General features: G+C 44.7%; 1 protein-coding gene across 1 annotated transcript in view; it reads left to right on the top strand.

Moving 5' to 3' along the window:
- Positions 1-942: 942 nt before the first annotated feature.
- The window catches only part of NSRP1 (nuclear speckle splicing regulatory protein 1), a 29,567-nt gene continuing 12,220 nt past the window's right edge, over positions 943-18,289 (top strand). The window contains exons 1-2 of the mRNA XM_048519150.1: positions 943-1,075; positions 3,210-3,291. Coding sequence (XP_048375107.1) covers positions 1,056-1,075; positions 3,210-3,291 — 102 coding nt within the window. The 5' untranslated portion in view covers positions 943-1,055. The remainder of the gene's footprint in view (positions 1,076-3,209; positions 3,292-18,289) is intronic.

The raw sequence follows: 18,289 nt of genomic DNA, 5'->3' as shown, positions 1-18,289 counted from the left end.
GATGTGTGTGGCGGGGAGGCACTCTGTGAGTGCCCATAGAGAGGGCTCTGAGTGCCACCTCTGGCACCCGTGCCATAGGTTCACCACCACTGGACTAGAACGAGGTTCGAGTCCCCAGGTGACAGTCTCAGTCAGTCCTGATCATGGCTAATATTTTGGGGGGACCTCCAAGAAACAGCAGGGTCATGAGGCGGAGGCAAACAACAGCCTCCTCCCAACGTCCCTTACCTTGAAACCCCTGTGCCAGCTGTGACTTGACAGTACAAAACAAACCATGCTGCCCATTGACTTCATTGGATTCCCCTCCAAGTTCTAGTATTTTGGGGGAGCGAAGTAAAAAGCTTTCAAGGTTCTGTCTGTTTCCAGGATTTGCTACAACTCCAGGCTGGCAAATTCCTGGAGAATTAGGGTGGAGTGAGGCGGGGAACCTCAGCAGAGCAAAAAGCAATATACCCCGCCTTCCAAAACAGCCGGCCCCAATCCTAATTCTGGTTTTAAGTTTTTTTTTTTTCAGTTTGAAATAAATGTTAATTTTAATTGTATTTTATTCGGCTTGGATTTGATTGTAGTTATTCATGGGTGTTTTAATGGTTTATCACATCGAGTTTTATCCTGTTATGTTTTATTCCTGTAAGCCGCTCTGGGCCCTTTCGGGGAGGGCGGCGTATCAATCCAAATGAATGAATAATTAAATATTTTCTCGAGGGAAATTGATAAGAGTCGGCTGGAGATCCGTTGTCATTCCGGGAGATCTCCCGGGCCCGCCTGGAGGCTGGCAACCCCAAATCCCCGGCACGTTGTATGCTTCAAAGGGGACCGAACTGCGAAGTATTATCTTCAGAGCGCCTCATCCTCGAAGAGAATGCGCGGGAAGCCGCCGCCGCCGCCGCCGTCCTCCGGGGGCGAAACAGGCCTTTCCGAGCCACACAATCCCGCCTCGGGCGACGAGAAGCCGCGGCCTCCTCTGCCGCCCTCCCGCCTCCATCGCGCCGACTCCGCCCGCCGAGGCTCCACCCGAGGGCGGCGCCAGGGACGGAGCCCGCCCGCCAGCCAAGATGGCGGCCCCGAGCAAGCAGTGAGTGGGGGAGGGGCGCCGGCCTGAGGCGATTTCACGGCGGGGAGGAAGAAGCCCAAGGGGACAAAATGGCGCGGCGGCGCGCTGGGCGGGGAAGGGGAAGGAGCGGGGGGCGCATCTGGGAAAGGGCGCCTCGCCGTGGGCTTGCACGGCGGCTGCCCAGGACCTCTGACCATGTGCAGAATCCTCGCCCTCAGCGCACTGCCTGCCCTAAGCTGCCTCAAGTTTGTCGCGAGGATAGAACGGGCGTGCTTTGAGAGGGGATGATGAGGCCGAAGGTAGTCCAATTCTGGAGTTCCCTGATAAGGAAGGAGGGGATAGGAAAGCCAAATTGGGGTGGCGTGATGGAGGCTGGATGAAGAAGACTTCCTCTCCTTCCGTCTGAAAAAAAAATGAGGACCCTGTCAGACTGGAGGGTGAAGGGACGGGGGACGGGGGGGAAGGGCCAAGAAAGGTGCCGAGGGGGCAGCTTGAACCCGTTTGCTCTGGACTAGGAGAGCAGTAGGGGTGCCAGCTTCCAGACTACATTATCACTTCCCCTGGATAAAATGACTGCTTTGGCGGGTGGACTTTGTGGCATGGTGCCCATCTTGGGTCCCTGTCCTTCCTAGGCTGTCCCCAAATCTCCAGGCGTTTCCCAACCTGGAGATGGCAACCTCCCTTACGCCCCTGTGCCCCTGTTGAGGGTACGAGGGACCTGCTATCCTAACCCAGGGTGCCACTTAGCTGCCAAAAGAATCGCATAAAGGTATTTTGGTAGGCACTCTGTAGAGCCAAGGGGGGGGGGGGGGGTTCAGATATATTGGAGTAGGATCTTCGCAGGAAACGTGGGGAGCCTTTGGTATCTCCAGTTCAGCGGACTACAATTCCCATCAGCCCCTGCCAGCATGGCCAATTGGCAGGAGGCTGGTTTGGGGAATTGGTCCATAACATCTGAGTGCCAAAGGTCACACCACTGGATGCCTAACCTAAAACTGGTTCTTGTGGCATCCTCCCATTTAAAAAAGACCTTGAAGCATTATAGAAGTAATAAAAAAAAAGTAATATATGCAAATTGTAACCCAGGTATCCATACAATGTATGTATTTGCAAAGCAAGCTGGTATTCCTCGTAGGACTTGTAAATGCTGGTTGATACGTTCCTTCCCATGCTTAGTCTACGGCTGCATCTTGCAAATAAGTATTTCTTCAGAACAGTTGTTTTATTTATGTGCAGATTTGATTTAGCTATATTCATGCAGTGAATTGACCGATTTAATGGGGCAAACAGCCTCTAGTTACAGTGCAAAGTGAGTGGAATAACAGGTGGAATAATGTGAAAATGTGGTTCAGAGGGTAAATTAGCATATATAAATCAGGTCTTAGATAATCGGTATGGCAAGCAAAGAGAGGGGATAAAACATTTCTCCCTGTCATGCTAGTTTCTGTTTGCTGGGAATTTTTAACACAAGAGAACATTTCAAAATATGATTCTGCACCTCCTGTGGGCATTCTTCATATATAAATCAAGCATCAGTTTGCTGTAAAGCAGCAGAGCCAACTTTGTACACTCCTCTTTCTTTCAAGTGTGGTGTAGTGGTTAAGAGTAGGTGGATTCTTATTTGGAGAACCGGGTTTGATTCCCCACTCCTCCACCTGAGTGGCAGAGGCTTATCTGGTGAACCAGATGTGTTTCCACACTCCTACATTCCTGCTGAGTGACCTTGGACTAGTCACAGTTCTCTCAGAACTCTCTCAGCCTCACCTACCTCACAAGGTGCCTGTTGTGGGGAGAGGAAGGGAAAAGAGCTTGTAAGCCACCCTGAGTCTCCTTACAGGAGAGAAAGGTGGGGTATAAATCCAAACTCTTCTTCCCTATCCCAGATGTGTGCTGGTTTGAGCAAGAATGGGTGGTCAACGATTACCCAGCAAGCTTCCGTGGCGGAGCAGTGAATTGAACACGGTTCTCCCCAGTTTTAGTCTGATACTCTAATTACCACACTCCTCCTGTCTTGGATTGTCCCCAAAGTTCAACCTCTGTTGTACACTCCTGCACAGTTCACGCTTAATGCAGCTTAAGAAAATTGCCATTGAACATCCAGTTGGCGGGCATTTTATGGAGAGGTGGCAAATAAATCTTTGTTTTCTTTCCACAGATATGGTCTTATTTTTCCTAAGAAAGCCCAACAGAAAACCTTCATCAAACATTCTGTCTTCATGGATGACTCTGATGAAGAGGTAAGTTTGTGTTAAAAAAATTATCAGTGAAAAAAAAATTATCAGTGAAAGGTCCGCAGCGTTGCATGGAGGCTGATGAAGCCTGGTCCGTTTCAGTGACGGCGGGTTCTCGGACTCGGCGGATGGCGATCTGGGTGAGTTGTGAGATGGCAAGGAGGTCCGTGGTGAAGACTCTGGAACTGGCGAGGCGGGGAGGAGGGGTTGGTGGCAGGAACCCCCGAATGGCATTTGACCGCGCTAGCTTGTTGACCCCTGGACCTTTTGCGATCCAGGGTGGACACGCGGTAACGGCCGCTTATCCCGAGGACGCTTTGATGGAGAGATGGAATTAGCGATTGGCAGGGACCCCCCTTGTGGCGTAGTTAAGCTCCTATTGACAGAGCCAGGGGTATGGCGGTGAGGGGGGGGGCGTGGCAGGGCCCCCAGAACAAATTTTTGAGAGTCTTCCACTCAAAACACACCAGAGAGTCCCTATTGAGGAGCGGGACACACCCATTAAGAACATGGTGAACAGCCCTGTAAAGAACGCTGAAATTCATTACACACATAGCGTTGTGGACTTTTTCGGACATTATTTTTTAATTATTTCAAGGTAGCCTGTAGTTAAATTGGGGTTCTTTAGATTTTTACGTAGGGGTGTCAAAAGTAGAGTTTAGTTAGTGAAAATAAGAATTAGGGTTAGACTGAGTTAATGTGTATTCACTAAGTTAGTTTTTTGGTAGTGTAGGTAGGATTGTTGTTTAGGTCGTTTCTGGACTATGAAATTATTAGGAAGTCGCCATCTATTTTCTATGCTATATCAGGTTAAATATAAGAGGTTGTTTAGTTGGTGATGGTATATGATTTATTTGGTATGAAATGATGTTTATTGTGGATTTGGGTTGCTGTGATATTTGCAGTTAGGATATTGTTATGTTATACTGTCGTTACTGAATCATTGTTGTTATGAAATGTTATCCCATTTGTTACAGTAATTATCATGCCTGTTAAGTTGCTAAGCTGGATTAATTTGTTATTGGCTGTTAATCTGATAGTATTGTTGATTATTATTGATTTGCTGGTTTATTGTGGGACTAGTGAAATTCATATTGTTACTTGTTCAGCCCTACTGTACTGTATTATTATGTTACTGTTTTTTATCTGTCTGTCTGTCTAAAATTAAAATAGATTCATAAACAGCTCTACAACCGAATAAGCAAAGACATAGAACCATTTTGGGCACTTATCAATGCACCAAAAACATCTTAGTCAAATTAAGTTGCTTTGGAATTAGGAAATATACAAGAGCCGCTCGTACGTCTAGGTAGATCTGCCTCAAGATAGTAGTCCTTTGGGGCCATATTGATTCTTGATCAAGTCAAGTTTGAACGCTCCTTAGAAGTGGAATGAACTAAATTGCGATTATTGTACTTTAGTCACGTTGTGAGAAGACAAGAGTCACAGGAAAAGACAATAATACTTAGGAAAAATTGAAGGCAGTAGGAAAAGAGCGTTCTGACATAAGATAGACAGGCTCTAGTAAGGAAGCCGCAGCCCTCTGTTTGCAAGACCTGAGGAAGGCAATTGGATATTTGGGAGTTCATTAATTCGCAGGTTCACCATAAGTCAGAAGCAACTTGATGGCACTTGACACATACACACACATGGGCTCTGGGTACTGTTAGACAATCATGAAATGGCAGCACTTTGAATTGAAGGTAGAAACTAACAGGAAAGCACTTTCAAACTAGGTGTTGTGAATTCCTTGAGGACGGTACCAGTTGATATCCATTCTATCATATTTGTGGCCAGCTGAAATTCTGAACTGTTTTCCTCAGCAACCTCATGTGAATTTCTTTGCAGTATTCCAGTCTGGCTGAAATATTAGTCGTAGCATATGTACTTGTTTTGTGTGTCTCATAACTCAGATTGCTGACATCTTTTGCTGTATTGTTAAATATCAAAGACTACCCATTAATTTTGCTTGCTTGCTTGCTTGCATTTTCTGTGTGGAAAGGAGCATGACAGACTTAGGCAGTACCATCAGAGGAGAGGTAGTTGGACTTTTTGTTTATTTGCTTTTATCCTTGAAATTTGACTACATAGGTTCTGTTCTCATCTCTATCACTTATAATATATATTTCTGTTTTATGAAAAGGCTAGAAAACGTTAAGATAAAAAATGATTGAAAATAAGAAGACATAGATCCAATTAAGAATAGTGACCTGATATGATTCATCAAGTTAATTGCAGAAGGTTATTTTTTGTACAGGAGTGTACAAAAATAACATTACACTTGTCCATATTAATCTTAAAAGTAGTATCGAATTGAATTTTATGAGAAGGGCTTTTAAATTTGAGGATCTGTTTCTGAGAATAAAGCCAAACACACGCATAACAATTTTCAGGATTTGTAAATGCTGGGCAGGGATAGAGAGTGTTTACAAAGTCATATTTCTGTTTTTGAAATTTTTACAAGCTGACCTGTGGACCAGAGTGCAGCGAATGTCTTCTGTTTACTACAGGAGTCAATCGTGGGAAGTTTATTCTTTCAGAAAGTTTCTGCTTAGTCACTTTATGGAGGCAGTACGATTACTAGGTGATAACTCTCATTCATCTTAGCAAGGCCTCCTTCTGAGTAAACATGTATAAGAGTGGACTCTGAGTCATAGAGGAACACCACACTTATGAAGCGTAGATGTAACTTAGTTGCTTGACAGCCTTTTAAATGGATTATTAGACCAACATACTGTCCTGCCTTGCACATGGTTTTCCTAAGCTTGTGCATTACATTCTCTTCCACAAAAAAACTGCTGCTAATTTTTCCTAATGATTTAGTGATATTAAATGAACATACTGTACTCAGTTTGATGAAAAGGGAGATTGCCCATGCATAAAGGGGCAAGTGAGGTGGATTATTTTGTTGCTTCTGCTGATCTTCTTAAAAGAACTGAAACTGAAAATAATGGGCTACTTGGGTGGTGATCACTGTCCAGTGTATTTGTTGCTACAGATACACACTTGCCACTTTGTGCTCTTTGTCACAATAACAGCCTTATTTGGAGTGAAGCTATGGAAGAGAAAGTGAAAGTACAAATGGGCTTGATCAAATTAGCCATATAGGAGCCCAAGTAATTAAGAACATGGGAGATATGGAATTCCTCACTGAGCTAATTGATCTCCTTCACCCAGTGCTAGAAGCAGGTAGAACAAAGTTTAAGGGACGTGGCATATCTGCTAGAAATAACTGGCACGATGCTGATGGCAAGGCATTTGGAAGGGCAATCAGGAGTCTTCATAGTCAGCTAGATTGACAATTCAGGTTCATAAACAGAGGTGTAGCAAGGGGGGAAAGTGCCCGGTGTACCAGTGCGTCCTCTGCCCCCGCCCCTGGAATGGCCATGCCCTCGCCACACCCCCCGAGGAGCACGTGCCCGCCCCCCCAGTGCGTTGCGCCCACCCCCCTTGGAGCTACACCTCTGTTTATAGATAACTCAAATAGAAAGGGGATATTACCAAGTATTTTGAAACTGAAAAGCAGACATTAAAAACTGTTGAATATTAATACATTTAAATACAAGGTTTCTTGTACCTTTCCATATTTCAGCAGTCATCTGGGAAGCCTTTTTTTACTACCGATTTTGCATATAAAAATGGTGATGATCTGGATGGCAGGCTGAAATGGCCCCCAGGTACAAAGAAATTGGCCCCCAGTAATGATTAGAGAGATCAAGATCTTGATTAAGCAACAAAAAAAGGGGAAAGCAGCTGGTTCTGACCTAATGCCAGTGGAATTGTTCAAAACTGACCAAGATTGGTGGTCACAGATTCTGGCCCCATCTTTACAGATAAATAAGACAGGAAGTCTGAAGTATGGTGCAGGATGATAATTGTCCCAGTTTTTTTAAAAAAGGGGATACAATGAACACAACAAATTATCATTCGGTAAGCCTATTGTCCACCACTGGAAAAGTTTATGCCACAATGCTTTTTTTAAAAAAGCAGAACCTAAGAATGAGCAGGCAGGTTTCAGGAAAGGAGCAAGTACAATTGATCACTATCGTACCCGTCAATATTTAGAAGATAAATATACGAGCTTTGGAGAAGGCACATTGGCAGTCGCCTTTATGGATCTTAAATCAGCATTTGATACCATCCTTAAGTCCAGGTTATAAGAAAAGCTAAAGAAGGTATGGCATTGAATCTTGTCTCCTTATATAATGCAACAGCTTTGCATTTGTCCAACTGTCTGGATCAAGTGTGGGGAGCTGGGTCAGTTAATCTGGGGTAATATCCCCAGGCAAAGGTGTCAAATCAAAATGGGTGTAAAGAATTTGGATTTTAATAATACATTCTTTAGGGGCTGTAGGGTGCTCAGCATCCTTTTGGGGCATGGCCCTTTCAGTGCCACTGCGGAAGCATTTCTATGGTTTGACAGTGCCAAAGTTCAGAAGCGCTTTTACTTTGGCAAGAATGGATGCCCTTCCTTCTGTAGTTTTTGCAGGCAGTTATTAAACATTAATATATAAACATTTACCATTGGCAGCGCAATTTAAGTGTGGTATTTTCTATTTAGAGTAATAGTTACAATGCTCATAATATAATAATTATAATTCTATCATCACATGAATTATTTTTCTCTTTTTTCATTCAATAATCTAAACTAAACCTTTTCTCTTTTTTCATTCAATAGTCCAATAGACCTTTGAAAGGACTATTGAATGAAAAAAGAGAAAAGGTTTAGTTTAGATTATTGAATGAAAAAAGAGAAAAATCATTCATGTGATGATACAACAGTGAATTATATTATTGTATGTTATGAGCATTGTTCCTTATTATACAAATAAGAAATACCACACTTAAATTGGCTGCCAGTGGGTTACGTGGTTTGTATGTTAATGCTTATTTAGACGTTACCTACATCTTTGTTACCTTAGTTATTAAACAATGCCATACTCTAGAACATGTAGGTGCTCACATGACAAAAGTCGAAACTGTTAAACATATGATTATGGAGTGTCTTTATTTAAAAAACTGAAATCTCCATCAATACATCTGGCAGTATGAAGGTGCAGTTTTGATACTCTGTCCGTGGCAAAAAAATTTCACCTCTTGAAAAAGCAAAGGGGTGGGAACACGAGTGCCACAGTGTGGACCGGATTAAAATCAGACCCCCACGGCATTTTAGAATGTCTTTAACATGGTATTGGTGGCATCTCTGTGGTGGCCCAGGATGCTGTCGTGTTTAGTTTGGCCCTTTAGGTGCTCTCCTGCAAATGGGTCAAATCAGCAAGTGCTCATTCACGGACGTTCCCACGGTGGGGAACAGCCTGCCTGCAGTGGTCAGGAAGGTTCTCTACTTCTGTCACTCTACTGAATGTGCAAAACAGAAATGGGCGGGATGCATTTTTACAAAGGTAATGCAGTATGTATTATCGAAAGCTTTCAGGGCCGGATTCAACTGGTTGTGGTGGGTTTTTCCGGGCTGCGTGGCCGTGGTCTGGTAGATCTTGTTCCTAACGTTTCGCCTGCATCCGTGGCTGGTATCTTCAGAGGTGTATCACAGAGAAGAGTGTGCTGCTTCCCTCTGTGATACACCTCTGAAGATGCCAGCCACAGATGCAGGCGAAACGTTAGGAACAAGATCTACCAGACCACGGCCACGCAGCCCAAAAAACCCACCAAAACCAGTAATGCAGTATAATGGAACAGTGCCGGAGATCCCTTCAAGGGATAGGGGTGCTAACCCTATAAAAATAATAATGTAGTTTGGTTATTGTACGAATCCCCTCCCATGTCTTCTGTCTTTATAACAAATGTTATCATCGTGGTATGTCATACCTTAGACTGGTTTTTGTTTGCATTGTTTTCCCAGTTCTTTAATCCTGTTCCTACAACATTGTTTATTCTTTGCTGACTGAATTGCTTTACATACTTTGTAGTCTGCTTTGAATCTCCCTGATAGAGTTGATAATAATAATAAATAATTAATCAGATATTCCAGGAGAGGGTGCTGCAGGCCACGAAACCTGCAATTAAATCTATCTCGCTGCTCTTCTCGAAAAGAGCAGCAAGAAAATAATTTGCTGGTAGTTGGAAGATGTTCGTATTTTATAAATAGCCTTGATTTTTGCAAAGTGCTCTGCCAAGCGTAATGAAAAGAATAAGAATTTATTGATATAGTACATTTTTATCCTACACTTTATCCCAGGAGCTTAAGATCCTCCCTGTCTCCATTTTTTAAAACCTCATAGCATAAAGTGATTGAGAAAGAGAGACTGGTCAGTGAGGGTTTTTTTTTTAATAAGTGAGGATTTGAACCTGTGACTTTCCCAGGTCTAGTCTTGACATACTAACCATTACACCCATTATCGGTATTGTCCTAAGCTACATTTTTAAGTGTTGCTTGGTAATAGATACCCAGATAGGTAGAAGAAGAGTTGGATTTATATCCCCCCTTTCTCTCCTATAGGAGACTCAAAGGGGCTTTCAAACTCCTTTCCCTTCCCCCCTCACAACAAACACCCTGTGAGGTAGGTGGGGCTGAGAGAGCTCCGAAGAACTGGGACTAGCCCCAGGTCACTCAGCTGGCATGTGTTGGAGTGTACAGGCTAATCTGAATTCCCCCAGATAAGCCTCCACAGCTCAGGCGGCAGAGCGGGGAATCAAACCCGGTTCCTCCAGATTAGAATGCACCTGCTCTTAACCACTACGCCACTGCTGCTCAATGTCAGATGTTCCCATTGATCTCTATGGAGCAGCAGAAATAGCTGGGGCACAGCTTTGCTCTCTCAGGGATACTGTGGACCTCTTCCTTCAGTTTGCATTTAAAGAGAAATGGAGTCTCTTCCTTAACACTCTTCACAGGGATAAGGGGGAAACATGAAGGCAGAATTTTAACTATAACTTTAAGTCTCCCAGATATTGTATTTAGTGCTTTCCTATTCTGCATTAATGATGCTCCCTCCTTAAGCTCCCCTCCCTCCTTAAGATCTCTGGTCTGATCATTTCTAATGAAAAATCGGGAACACTTTACTAATTTCTAATCTAAAGTTCTAATTCAGAAAGAAAACAGAAATATGCGTTTTAACGAAGAGACAGTGTTACTGGTTTGGTCCTTTTTTCAGAATAACATAATTCCGATACCAGTAGTTTGCACAGATCTGTTTCCACTAACCCTTTCAGCAAGCGTCGCTGTGAAAACGGGTGGTAGCGTCGATCGCTTGCAGAGCTCCGCATATTGTTTCACAGTCCACAAAGTAGTAATAAATCTCATGGCTGCCTTTATCATCAACAAAAATGGATCATTTTTTAAAAAAAAACACACAACAAAATTACTTTATTAGTTCAGCAATAATTTTAGGCCCTTTCAAGATAAGGAGCTGCGTCCAGGAGGGGTTTCATTTCCTGGCTGCTCCATTATCAGCAAAAACCTCTGCCTTGAAGGTCTGAAAATGGTGTATTTATAACTGAACTCTAATGAAGTTTGTGCCGGCAGACCTGCACACCTGACTAGGTCGCGGTGATTGTATATTAGATAGAAAACTTTTCTTCCTTTTTCAGTGTCACTATGCATATTTCATTAAGGGTTCCTTTGCAGCCCGGTTCCATCTGTCCTGTCGGCAAAGTTGCAGCGTCTAGCAAAGCTATTACACAGCTTTGAATTCCTGAGGAAGGTACCCTTGTTCTGCCTCTTCCTTAAGGATAAGTATCTGTGTTTAGTGCAAGTTGAGTAGAGCGTGATTGCTTTTTTGGTCTCAAGGATGGCAAAGCTGAACGCTTTACTGGATTAGACTGGGCATTTGATAAGAGTTTTCCACCAGAGGCTCCAATTAATCAAAGACTGAATAAGCATAGCGGTTATATAGTTATTTATTTATTTAATTTCTACCCTGTCTGTCTCTTCAGCGGGGACTCAGAGCTGTTTACATCATTCCCCTCTTTAGCATTTTATCCTTATAATAACCCTGTGGGGTTGTTTAGGCTGTGAGCAAATGTCTGGCTCACAGAGGTATAACTCGGTTGAATTGCAGAAAAATCTGGTGCAAAATGGTGGAGTTAGTAGAAATTTTGAAAACTTGAAGGTGGTGATGCTTTGTGATTAATAAATTCTACTCCTACCACGTTATAATGTGTCAAAATGTAAGAAACATTCCAGGAGATTTGTCCTTGTTGGCTTTGATCAAGTATGTTCTTATCCCTTAAATTATCTCAATCACTGACACAATAAATTACAAATAGAACTATGATTCTCTTGTAACAAGCAGTGCAACTGTTGTCCTGCTGTATTACTAAGTAATAAAAGCAGTATGTAGTGTCTCGCCTTCACATACTGCACAACATGTTATTTTGAGAAGCTGACAGTGTGTAGCCTTTCACAACTGTGTAGTTGGAGCAGATCAGTGCGGTCGGTAGCCCTGTCAAGTCTCAGTGCTTTCCTTTAAACCAGGGGTCTGCAACCTGTGGCTCTCCAGATGCTCATGGACTACAAATCACATCAGCCCTGCCAGCATGGCTAATTGGCTAATGGGAATTGTAGTCCATGAACATCTGGAGAGCCACAGGTTGCAGACCCCGGCTTTAAACCCTCCAGCCAGCAATCACCATTCTTTTTTCTCAGGACTGTTTGAATCCAATGTGGGCTATTCAGACCAACAATTCCCATGCAGTCCTCTTTGCTCTGGAAGACGATGCCACCATCTCTTGGAAAGAAACATGCGCAACTCTGTCTGATTCCAAGATAAAGAGTGTAAAGAGATGTTCAGGAGCGATGCCTTTCAGCATCCCACAGGCTTTGAGGGCAGATGTGAGAGACCTTGTCGAGCTGTTAGGTTGTTGAGGTTAGCGCGGAGCACCCGAACGACAAAAAAATTTTTCTTTGTCGTTTCATAATTGTGCCTTTCACTCCTGGCTCTCCTTTAATGATGTTTTGGCTCCCCAGGCAGGCTCTCCTTTTGAATACAAAGCCAGTACGTCATCGGTTAAACTTTGAAGCAGCAAGGAACTTTTTCCCTTTCTTGAAGAGATGGAGTGTTGCGTCTTCCTTTTATGAGCCAATTAATAATCCGAGTGACTCTCCAATTGGCTTCCTCCCGAGTCCTCTCTGAAGCCAGGCCTCCTTTGTTTTCTTTGCAGTGGTTCCTCCTTTCCCTTCTGCCCCCCAACCCCCTTTTGGGTGGCATGTTCTGTTTCTGCCCATTCCCAAACCTTGTCTCGTGCAGCAGTTGGGTTTGAGAACAGCCTTCCAGAGACAGTCCCAAAGGCCCCATTGTAGCTTGCCTTCCACAAGTTTTGCACCTATTACATTGCACTTTCTCTTGATGGACACACATTCTCATACTGGGGCTGCGTTTTGCTTGTGGGCTGATAGTGGTGAAAAGTGCTGCAAAGTCATAGCTGACTTGTGGTGACCTCAGAGTTTTCAAGACAAGAGACTTTTAAAGGTAGCTTGCCATTGCCCGCCTCCACAAGTACTCAGAGGCCCCTTCCGCACATGCAGAATAATGCACTTTCAATCCACTTCCAGTGCACTTTGAGAAATAGCAAAATCTGCTTGCAAACAATTGTGAAAGTGGATTGAAAGTGATTATTCTGCATGTGCGGAAGAGGCCTTAATCACGACATTATGCTGGCTATTCATTTATTACATCTTGTTCTTCTCTCTCTCTCCATGCAGTTCAGAATCACATCTGTGGTTCTGTTCCCTCCCATTTTGTCTTTATTACAACCCTGTGAGGTAGGTTTGACCACAGAGGAGTGACTTAACCAGTGGGCTTCTCTGCTGAATGGGGATTTGAACCAAGATCTCTGCAGTTCTGGTCTCTAAACACTATAGCAGTGCTGGCTCTGATTATGCTCACTGTAAAAATGGGAGAATGGAAGTTCAGGGAATAAAGTGAAATCAGGAAGACACTGTTGGGTTTGAAGTCTGGGGAGTTCCCCACAAACTCTGCCATTCTCATTCAGTATCAGTTCCTTTCCTTTTAGGGGCCAGCAAATTTCCTGCATTTTAGTGCACGTCTGAGATTCCTCCCTCACCCTTCCAGAAAATATTAAAACTGCAAGCTTTGTGCCCCCAAAGAATGCCGCGATAGCGGTCAAGCAGAAACCCCTTGCCAGACTGCTGACTCTGTATGGTTCTTTAATAAACGACCTGTTGATAAGTAGAAATAATACAAAAGAACAGGAAGTTTCCATCTATCAATCCTCTCAGCACAACAGGAAATTGTCACCCATAAAGCACTGGAAGAGGTGTTTGTGCTGGCGCTGTTTTTCTTAAACATCCCGGCGTGCTGGCCAAACAAACGACAGGTGGACCTGTTTAGAATTTTAGGTATTAAAATGGAGGCCTAGATATCACTTGTCTGATCTCCAAACACAAGCATAATTGCAGCTTACAGGTAAGTCTGGGGAAAATTACAGTGAGTTTTAGATCTGTTTTCCTCCCTCAGAACATCTAAAATTCACATTGTGTGTTTTTCTTCTGCCCCTCTTGTCTCCAACATTCTGTGAAGAGAACCCCTTGATCCAGTCATCATGATAAACTATACTGTCATCATCTTTTCAGAGAGACAGCCTGTCTTTCTTCAGCATCTGCAAGGAGTACTTTGAGTTTCATCACAGACAAGGCGCCCTGCTTCCTCCAAAAGTTGGTTGATACGGGCTTCCTGTGTAGTACACTTTATGTAGTGTCATACCAAGCTAGTCCTAAGCAGTATGTTATATGGACTGATTGTACGTAGATTTCCACATATAATAGAGACCCAGTCTGTCCGTGCAGTAGAGTCCTGAGGCAATAAGAGCCAGCATGGTGTAGTAGTTAAGAGCAGGTGGATTCTGATCTGGAGAATCGGGTTTGTTTCCCCACTCCTCTACCTGAGTGTCAGGGGCTTATCTGGTGAACCAGATGTGTTTCCACACTCCTACATTCCTGCCGGGTGATCTTGAGCTGGTCAGTTCTTCGGAACTCTTTCAGCCCCACCTACCTCACAAGGTGTCTCTTGTGGGGAGAGGAAGGAAAAGGAGCTGATAAGCCTCCTTGAGTCTCCTTGCAGGAAGGAAAGGTGGGGTGTAAATCCAAACTCTTCTTTTTTTCTTCTTCCTCTGACTACACCACTTCAGATTGCAAGCGGAGGAATATATTGTATTTAAATAATCACCTCCAGAAAAAGTTCTCGAAGAAGAAAACTAGCACAACTGCAAGATGACTGCCACAAGGCATCTCTGTACGATGGTAGGGATCTTTAGAAGAAGAAGAGTTTGGATTTATATCCCCCCTTTCTCTCCTGTAGGAGACTCAAAGGGGCTTACAATCTCCTTGCCCTTCCCCCCTCACAACAAACACCCTGTGAGGTAGGTGGGGCTGAGAGAGCTCCGAGAAGCTGTGACTAGCCCAAGGTCACCCAGCTGGCGTGTGTGGGAGTGTACAGGCTAATCTGAATTCCCCAGATAAGCCTCCACAGCTCAGGCGGCAGAGCTGGGAATCAAACCCGGTTCCTCCAGATTAGATACACGAGTTCTTAATCTCCTACGCCACTGCTGCTCCTGGAAGAATTAAAGACAGAAGTATAGCCTGCAGTTCGAAGTGATTGTCCTCTTTACCATCACCCTGTAGGACATCAGTACAACACCTCCCCCTTCCCCCCAAATTAATCACCTGGCACTAGTTTTTCCATGTAGTTTTTTAGGCATTATTAAGGGCTGGTGACACCCGCTTTCTCACTCAGATGAGAATCGGGTGTTCGCTATGAGTCAGGGCAAGGCTGGAAAGTTACAAGCGCTGCCAAAATGTAAAAACAGATATTTTTCATTTTGTCTGTTACTTAAAACGGGGGAGGGGGATATTTCATTACCTTCCGTGAGCACGTTAAGCTGTGTTCTTTCCAATGTTGTCAGTTCAGCAAGCGCAGGGATCTGCTGGATCCATTTACAATGGGGTAAGATTGAGGGAGAGATCCCGTGGGTTTGACTCCTGGAGATAAGGACTCTGCACTTGGTAGTAGGGCTGCAGACTCACGGAGACACTTCTGTTGTAAACCTTATAATGCTTTGTTTCATAGAACCCTGTTTTTTGCCACAGGGCATGCTTCAAAAGTGTTGCAGGTGCCGTGGCCTGTTTGCAGCAGGTTATCCTTGAAATTACTGCTCATAATGTGTTTGTTTCAATCTGATTGAAATAACCACTTGAAGCTGGCTGCAGGGGGAATCGCACCCCACAGCATTCTTCATCGAGGGGCCAAATGGGGCTGTCCCATGGGAGGGGCCCAGCTGTATGCAGCCAGACACAGGTTATTGATTCCAGTTGATCCCAGTTCTCCACCCCCACCCCACCCCGCTCTGAAACTAATTCCCCCAATTAAAGTGTAGACTGGTTGTGGTGGGTTTTCCAGGCTGCGTGGCTGTGATCTGGTCGATCTTGTTCCTAACTTCTCGCCTGCATCTGTGGCTGGCATCTTCCGAGGTGTATCACAGAGAGAAGTCTGTTACACACAGAGGGAACTGTGTTACACACAGATGCCAGCCACAGATGCAGGCGAAACGTTAGGAACAAGATCCACCAGACCATGGCCACACAGCCCAGAAAATCCACTACAACCAGTTGAATCCGACCATGAAAGCCTTCGACAATAAACTGTAGACTGCCTACCTCAGGTAACATAGCCTTCAACTGGAGTAACTATTTTCCTTTCCCTCCCACCACAAAATGGGAGTCTTCTCCTTCTGTAGTTGGCATCCTTCCTTATTTCATGGCAGAGGTCTAGGGCCAGACTTGGCTTGCCATATAAAGATGCCCAGAGACTAATGGCAAGACCTTGAGGGTTGACTCGAGCAGTAGAGACTGCAGGCCTCAGGAAGAGGACGAAGATTTGGATTACCTGGGTCAGCAAGGCAGCAGGCCGCAGCAAGAGCTTGTACTGCCTTGAGCAGCTTGCGGTGGTCCACTAACAACGGCAACCTCGCTTTGACGAAGGCTGCATCACAAATGGATGCTCACACGCTCTGAGCAGACCTGATCTTTGCCAGAGCCCACCCCATATACCAGAACTTCTGCGTCCTGCAGCATTCTTGGATAGCCTCCAATTACCCTGCTTGGCATCTCAACCAGGGGGCCAAGGACTTTCTTTTTTTGCCGCCAAGTCAGTGGCGTAGTGGTTAAGAACAGCTGTATTCTAATCTGGAGGAACCAGGTTTGATTCCCTGCTCTGCCTCTTGAGCTGTGGAGGCTTATCTAGGGAATCCAGATTAGCCTTTACACTCCAACATACACCAGCTGGGTGACCTTGGGCTAGTCACAGTCGTTGGAGCTCTCTCAGCCCCACCCACCCCACAGGGTTTTTGTTGTGAGGGGGGAAGGGCAAGGAGATTGTAAGCCCCTATGAGTCTCCTGCAGGAGACAAAGTGGGGGATATAAATCCAACTCTTCTTCTTCAAGTCACATCTGACTTATGGCAATCCCTGATGGGGTTTTCCAAGCAACAGATATTCAGATGTGATTTGCTGGTGCCTGCCTCCATGTCGCGACCCTAGTATTCCTTGGTGGTCTCCCATCCAAATACTTGTCAGGGGTCAACTTGTGTAGCTTCTGAGATTTCACGAGATCAGGGTAGCTTGGGCTGTCCAGGTCAGCTGTAGACTGTCGTCAGCCCCTTCCGCACATGCAGAATAATTCACGTTCAATCCACTTTCACAATTGCTTGCAAGTGGATTTTGCTATTTTGCACAGTGAAATCCAGCTGCAAAGTGCATTGAAAGTGGTTTGAAAGTGCATTATTCTGTATGTGTGGAAGGAGCCATACAGGATCTTAGAAGTATAGAAGTGTCACTGTGCCCCCTCCAAGATTAAAAATGCCTACAAATCTCAAAACGACCTGTTTCAGTCTCACCAAACACACATCACAGCCCATCCTGGAGATGCTTTGACTCTAAGCTTGGTCAGCCTCCTCGCAGGAGCAGGGAGTCTGCAGCGGGAGTCCACGGGATATAATCAAGATGGCATTCTTGGGCAACAGAGGAAGAAGGTGGCAGTCTTGGGTAGAAGCATGGCTCATTTTATCCTTCATTGGTTTGCAAAGGTACCAGGTTAGCAATTTCCCTGAATGTGTTTGTCCTACGTATGTTTTGTCTGAGTTAACTGGGATGTAATACCTAGTCAGTGTGACCTGGGTAGCCTTGGCTAGCCCGACCTTTAAAGATCTCGGAAGCTAGGCAGGGTTGGCCCTGGTGAGTATTTGGGTGGGAAACCATTGAGGAAGTCCACAGTCACTATACAGAGGCAGGCAATGGCAAAACACCTCTGACCGTCTCTTCCCTTGAAAACCCCACGAGGGGTTTCTGTAAGTCAGCTATGACTTGATGACATTTTCTTCCACCACTATGCTTAGGATTGCAGCCTGCAGCATACACCTCAGTATCCTATAGACCAGGGACGGGGGACCTTTTTACTGCCAAGGGCCGCTCGCGGGCCATACAAAATTATCAACTTAAAAATTAGCCTGCTATATATGGTCAGACATTTTAATTAACTCACCCCTAATGTGTCGGCTGGAACTGCTTCTCTTTGGTGAGGCGTTTGACGTTAGCTGTTTGATGTTAGCTGGTATTGATGATGAAGTCTTGAGCCGCATAAAACCAGATACATCACCAGAAGGGAAAATAACCAGGCTCAGACTTACATACTTCGGTCATGTGATGCGATCAAATTTGCTAGAAAAATCTATGATGCTCAGTCTTGTCAATGGTGGGAGAAGACCTGGACGCCAAAGAACATGATGACTGGATACCATAGAAGCTGGTACAGGCATGAGCATCAACCAGCTGGAGGAAGCAGTACTTAATCGAAAAATGTGGAAAGAGCTTGCATATCGGGTCGCCAAGGGTCGAGAACGACTGAACGGATAACATCATCATCGATGATGTTTGCTACTTGCAACTGATTTTCCAGGTTTGAATTTCGAGTCCCGCCTGCAGTTGTCTTGGCAGGGCCAGACCAAATGATTTCGCGGGCCTTATATGGCCTGCA

The sequence above is a fragment of the Sphaerodactylus townsendi genome, linkage group LG16 (genome assembly GCF_021028975.2).
Source record: "Sphaerodactylus townsendi isolate TG3544 linkage group LG16, MPM_Stown_v2.3, whole genome shotgun sequence".
NCBI classification, from domain to species: domain Eukaryota; kingdom Metazoa; phylum Chordata; class Lepidosauria; order Squamata; family Sphaerodactylidae; genus Sphaerodactylus; species Sphaerodactylus townsendi.
This window is presented reverse-complemented; position numbering and strand designations above follow the sequence as displayed.